General features: G+C 36.4%; 1 protein-coding gene across 1 annotated transcript; it reads right to left on the bottom strand.

The window, feature by feature from the left end:
- Positions 1-5,668: 5,668 nt before the first annotated feature.
- Positions 5,669-6,579, bottom strand: LOC145031782 (uncharacterized protein At4g14100-like). Its single transcript, XM_078980412.1, has 2 exons — positions 6,018-6,579; positions 5,669-5,908 (listed from the first exon to the last, which is right to left on the bottom strand). The coding sequence occupies exons 1-2, from the start codon at positions 6,502-6,504 to the stop codon at positions 5,790-5,792; spliced, it is 606 nt and encodes a 201-aa protein (XP_078836538.1). The 5' UTR covers positions 6,505-6,579; the 3' UTR covers positions 5,669-5,789.
- Between the last annotated feature and the right edge of the window lie 426 nt (positions 6,580-7,005).

The raw sequence follows: 7,005 nt of genomic DNA, 5'->3' as shown, positions 1-7,005 counted from the left end.
TTACAAGGATTTTGTACATAGAAAGAACGCCAAAATCCGAGTTATAACGAAGAAGTTATGACCTGTCGAAGTTTCGCGACATAACCGGCACGACGTTGAATGACGTAAAAAGTGAATTTACGTTAGAGTTACGTTTAGCCTTAGCGATCTAAACAAAAGTCATAGAGTTCGTTAAACCATGAGCGTGCATAAAAAGAACGTCCGAATCTAACTTCGTATGAGGAAGTTATGATTTTTCTAAGTTTCAACTTAGCGGTATGCAGCCCGAATACTCGATTTGAGATCGAGCGGTTTTTAGCCGAAACAATCTAGATGAGAATCGAAGATCTTGTTGATACTAGTGCAACGGTAAAAAAAACAGACGCAAATGGACGTCGGATGAAGAAGTTATGAATTTATAACAGAGTTTTCCTGTCCCGGTTTACTAAAAAAATGTAATTAAAATAAATTCAAAATTAGCTGACGGAGTCTAAACGAAAGTTGTAGATCGTAGTCTCACCTATGCGGGGATATAAATAACGTCAAATACGGAGCTCGTGTGCAGAAGATATGAATTTTTTAAGTTTATTAAATAATTAAAGTATTTAATTTAAATATAAATTCGGATATTATCCAAAGGGGGGGAGTCAGCGGCCTTATCCAAATTACGCCAAGCGTAACTCTATTTACGCCCAGCGTAAATCGTGAATCCAGCCCCTATATAAAGGGTGTGAGGCTTCCTTATTCCTTTGCTAATTTTCTCTCCTCTCTCTCCCATTTTACCTCGTTTTTCGTGCAAGAAATATCCCGAAGCCCCGATATCATTCCCGAGAAAAATAGTTTTCGAGCCGAAGCTCTACCCGTGTGAATCCCGGTTTTGAAGGAAACATCCCGGTTTCGTTGCAGAAGATTATTTCAAGAGCCGTAGTGTTGTATGATAATCTTCTAATCAAGTGAGTTTGTGGTTATTTTCTTTTAACACATAAATATGAAGTATTTGCTTTGAAATATGTGTTATGTGTATATATATTGTTGTTTATTTGAGATGAGTGTGGAATGGATGTTTTATATAGTTTTTAAATGAGTTAAACTGTATATGTATTTTATATCTACAAACATGTTGGGTAGAACATGGGAAGATGAGATAGTTGGTGTGTGATAAAATGATAAGTTGGATTAGACCAAGAGGTTAGTTTTAGATCCGGGAGTATGGATCAGGTAAAGAGATAAAACTTGTTATTAGTCCGGGAGTATGGATTAAGACTAAGTTAATTGTCCCTAGTCCGGGAGTATGGATTGGGCACATTTATTGATCCGAGAGTATGGATCATATAAGGATTAAGGTATAGTTAATTGTCCCTATTCCATGAGTATGGATTGGGTACGCTTATTGATCCGGGAGTATGTATTAGATCAGGAGGTTAGTTTTAGATCTGTGAGTATGGATCAGGGGAAAAGGTTAGTTTTAGATCCGTAGGTATGGATCAGGTGAAAAGGTTAGTTTTAGATCCGTGAGTATGGATCGGGTGAAGAGGAAAGTTTTAGATTTGTGAGTAGAGATCAGATAAAGAGGAAAATTTTAGATACGAGAGTTTAGATCGTATCTTTGTGAGGATCGATGGGGTGGGATAAGAGTTGCCTTTATATGGTGAAATCGTACAAGTATTAATGTTCTATGTAACGCCCGTAGATCAGAGCTAGTCAATTTAGAGACGATAAGCATCAAAAATGACTTTTTGATGAAAGATTATTTAGAATGAGTAATCTTAACTAAGTTATAGTATATGTTACAAGGATTCCGTACATATAAAGAACGCCGAAATCCGAGTTATAACGAAGAAGTTATGACCTGTCGAAGTTTCGCGACAGAACCGGCACGACACAGCGCGGCGTAAAAAGTGAATTTACGTTAGAGCGATATTTTGCCTTAGCGATCTAAATGAAATTCGTAGAATACGTTAAACCGTGAGCGTGCATAAAAAGAACGTCCAAATCTAACTTCGTATGAGAAAGTTATGATTTTTCTAAGTTTCGACTTAGAGGTATGCAACCCGAATACTCGATTTGAGATCGATCGGTTTTTAGCCGAAACAATCTAAACGAGAATAGAAGATCTCGTTGATAGTAGTGAAACGATAAAAAGATAGGCGAAAACAGACGTCGGATGAAGAAGTTATGAATTTATAACGGAGTTTTCCTGTCTCAGTCTACTAAAAATAATATATAAGTAATATATTTATAATATATTAAAAATAAAGTCAAAATTAGCCAACATAGTCTAAACGAGAGTTGTATATCATAATCTCACCTACGCATCGATATAAAGAACATCGAAAACGGAGTTCATATACGAAAGTTATGAATTTCTGAAGTTCGGGGCGCGAAACCCCAAAACTGTCAGATACCACGACGTGGCAAGTCTTCTGACACCTCCTAGAGTCCCCCAGACACAACTTGTGATGACGCATGCAGTGACGACCAAGCCCACGACGTGGAAAAAGGTGCCACGACGTGGCAAGGGCAAATTTTGCCCTATAAATAGATTTGAAGGGCCAGCCGTTTAGGGTTGCTATTTTCTCTCCTCTCTCCCGTTCTACCTCGATTTACGTGCAAAGAAGTATCCCTGAAGCCCCGGAATCATCCCGAGACCCGAAGCGAGTCCCGAAGTCTGAAGATCCCGAGAAGAAAAGAGTTTCCGAGTCGAAGCTCTGCCTGCGAAAAGCCCGGTTTTGTATGTTTCAGTAGTCGGGGTTTGGGCTTTGAGGTGATCGAACAAGGAGCCCAAAATCGAAAGCATTTCATCGAATTTATTGTTCGGAACATCGACAATGTTCCAACATGCTCGGAGCAGCTTGATTAGGACATGTTGCATGATTAGGTTCATCTCATATCTTTTCTTAATCTCCTTCTCCAACCTTTGAATTTGTTTTTCATGATTCACATGAGTTCGTTCGATCATTTCGTTGGTTGCACTGATCATGCCGTCATGAATCTTGAGCATCGTAGTGGTGGTGGAGATGTGGTGATCAAGGCTATCATCGTATTTCTGTTCAACTTCCTCCAGGGTATGCTTGAAATCGGAGAGATATAAGCTGATCAAGTTGATTTGCTCTTTCGATTTCCAAGGGACCGACTTCTTTGATCTCAGAAAGAGATTTAAGAATAACGTCAAGTTTGGAGTTGAGGCTTGTGACTTCTTATCAAGCTTTGCATCGAGTTGAGCCACAATTTTGTCGAGAGAATTGACTTTGGAGACAACACTTGCCACATTGTCTCGGAGTTCTAGTAGGGAAAACGAATCCGCGATGTTTTCGTCCAGGGATCCGGTGTCCGGGGTGGAACTCTCAGACTTACCATCTTTGGCATCATGTGGTTCAGAAGGAGAGGGATTTGTCTCTATTTTGTTGCCTTGATTGGGATGAAAATTTTCAAGTCATTTATTTCAACTTGAACTCACTTCAACCCGACTTATTGTTAGCGCTATGTCTAATAACAAAGAATAAAGACACACATGAATAACAAGCACGATGTATGGAATTAGACTAGAACAAATGAAAATATATAGAAAAATTATGCACTCTGTCAACCTACAAAATCTCGACCTCATGACCTCAAAATTTTAATACTCAATATTTGAACTTTGAAATTTGAAACATAGGATTAGATGCTATGAAGTTGATGTTTGACCGATTAGTGTGATGGGTTTCTAAAATGAGAAAAAAAATATTTGCCTGTTTCTTACGTATAAAGTAATCATCACCATTCACCACATAAATGAATAAAAACCCTTGAATACGTGAATACGTGGTTACATATATATCTTGTATTGGACTCTTGGTTAGGTTATTCTAACATTATTTCATGGGTCGAACTCGAAATATATATTAACCCAACAAGTTCTAGTCCAGAACCTTACCCAGTTTACTTTTCCACATTGGCAAAATGGAGAAATGATACTTGTGATTTAGAGATACTCAAGAGGTGTTTGGCATTCTTTTGAAATAAGTTTTTGGATTTTTGCCCTTTTCAAAAAATCAAAAGTTAAAAAAATTGTTTGGTAACTTCAAAAGATTTTTTAAATTAAATTTTTGAGAAGAAAAAAAAAAGAAAAATGAGATGGTTAAGAAGTCACCAATCTATGACTTCTACCAAATTTTGACTTTTTTTTCTTTGCACCTTCAAAAGTTTATACAAACATATATTAAAACTTTATTTTGGAAAAAGACATAAATCAAAAAGTCTTTTTGTAAAATGATTTTTTAGTTCGAAAAGCTATCTCAAACACCCCCAAGATGCCAAAAAAAAATGGTTTGGAATCTAAAACCAGTTTTGGATCCAATCTGACTCGAAATAGAAACCGATTTAGATCTGAACCGATGATTTATACCAATTTGAGGACATGGGTCATTGGATCCAGTTTAGCCAGAAAGATTTGCGATCCGTTTTTTAATTCATTTTGGTCGTTTGAAGCTTTTTTTTCCCTCAAACTGTGAAATAGTTGTTTTTGTGCCCAAATACCATTTTCACCCCTCATTTGCTAGTAATAGTATAAATCGATATAACATGTGTTGTTTAAATCACACCACTCTAAAACACTATCTAATCTCTCAAAACACAATTGTGCTCACTGCTCACTAGTTTTCTTTACCCGTCTTTACAAACAACAGAAATCGGAATATGGTTAATCACAATCCTCCCTTGGTATCGGAGCTTCTTAAAACAATTTAAAGGTTGTCTTCTTTAAGGAAGACAAAAATACGACATTGAGAAACCACTTAAACTTGTATTGTAAGACGATGAAATTTGGTTCGGATCAAGATAAAGGTATTATGTCAAATAAAGGCACTATTTGGAGTTACGATCAAAGTTTGGTCTAAGAAAGAAAGACAACATCCAAGATTCGAGAAAATTTACCTTTTAAATGTTTTGAGTCTTCGACAGCCCACGACTGACAAAGCTCATTCAAGAAACTCTTCAATCACATTGTTGTCGCGTAAGTCGTTCTAAATATATGGAAATTGCTAAAAAAAATGAAATGATTCCACGTAACTATTCAATCACATTCTTGAGTGAGTGTTCTCGTGAAAATATCTTTAGCATTGTTAGAATTATTCATTGGTTTTTACATGGCTTCTAGGTTGGAGATTAATCTTCAAGAAAACCTATTTGTTTGAGGAGAAAGTTTGCTTGACATAAGTAGATAATCTTGTTCTTATTAGTAGGTGTAACTCAACTATTCTTCCTTTTACTTATTTCATTATTTGGGATTTCAAATGATTCCAATATGACTTGGATTGAGGGTGGAAGGTGTTTCTAACATATTCAAAAATAAGCTTTCTAAATGGAATGTAAAAATGCTATCTATCCATAATATGTATTATGTTCGTTTCTTGGTTCCTCTATATCCATAAATTTGGTTCTCGGTTTTTTAGTTTAAATTCCTAACAACTAAGTGTGAATTAGGTTCCATTACAGCTACAAATCTTGTTTGTGCACCTCTACAGTCAAGAATCTCTTCTGTTGTGATAACATGTATCTTATGTGCCAAATACCAGATACGCACAAATACAATGTTGACCAAATAACTAGGGTTTTGATGACTAACAAACAGATCCTAATTTTCACTACTGAGCTTGCTTTTATAGGGTTTTATACTTTCTAAAATGAATCAAATTGGGCAAGTGAAAAGTTTTACAATATTGCTAGATCTGTATAGATTTCAAGCTTTTATTAAGTGAAAGTGGAACCGAATGCATCTACATAAGCAAGTAAGTGAACTATTATTACATACAAACTACAAAGTGAAAGTGCTACATATCTACCAAACCTGCAATAGGAGTAGTCTTTTCAAAACAATACCAAGGAGCTTGCCACTTTGCATCCTCAAGAACAGCACCAACTTCGAATGTCATCACGTGTGCTGCTCTTCCTGCAACATCATATCCCACACAATTGTTCAAACCCTAACCCTAAGTCCCACAATGTCACCAAATAATGAATGAAATTAAAGAATCTGAAAGGGGGGGTATGTTACGTACCAGTGTAGAAGACCCAATGAACAGGTCGTCTGGTGACAACATCCTCGTAGTAAGTAATGAAATCGGCCTTCTCCCATACGTAACAGAGGAAGCCGTCGACTTGTCGTTGACCGACGTAGGTGGCACCGTCAAGCCAATTAGGGCGAAGAATTCCGACTTCCAGCTGAGCGGAGGAACATTCGCGATTGGAATCGAGGGTATAGAAGAATGATGTACCGTTGTTCCATTCGAGGTCGTACTTGATGTTTCCGAGCTGCTGTTGGATGATGTTAAAGTTACGGCCATTGGGCCAATCGTACCAAAGATCTATCAATTGAAGTTCGCCGGTGTAGTTCATGACAAGAAGTGAGTGGAATTGCTCCGGCCATGGCGTTGGCTTGGGCGGCTCCTCCTCCTTTGTCGATAATGCTGCAATGGTGGTTAATAGTAAGATTGTTACGAGTACCTGAACATGTGTAGCAGACGGCGATGTTGAAGAGATTGACATCGTCCTAAGTGCTTCCGCTTCTATCTTCAATTATCTATTTTTTGAGACAGGAGTTGGTGAGGCCGAGAGGCAGAGGATAGGGATAAGTATTTGGGCAGATAAAAAGTAAAATTGCATACTTTTTTTATTTTTAAAAAGAAAAAAAATTAAGTTAATCTTACTTTTTCTTAGTGAAAACTAGGTTAAAACTCGTGGAATCCACGGGTTCTGTTTTTGAATTGAATTTAAAAATTAATTATTTAATAAAATATTATATCAATAATTCTGATAACTTATAAATTGTAATATTGAATATTTAAATAATTTTTTTTATTGGTAATTATTTAATTACTAACTAAATGGGAAGTATTTAATTAGGAATGAAGATTTTTTGCTAGGAAAATACCAACAAAGTTTTCATTTTTTTTAATACAAATTAGATAAAGTACAAATTAAGCACCCTCAATCACAATATAATTTCACCTGTAAAAGTATCAAAGTATCAAGCTCAAGATAACTTTA

Source organism: Lactuca saligna, chromosome 1 (assembly GCF_052625555.1).
Source record: "Lactuca saligna cultivar CGN05327 chromosome 1, ASM5262555v1, whole genome shotgun sequence".
NCBI classification, from domain to species: Eukaryota; Viridiplantae; Streptophyta; class Magnoliopsida; order Asterales; family Asteraceae; genus Lactuca; species Lactuca saligna.
This window is presented reverse-complemented; position numbering and strand designations above follow the sequence as displayed.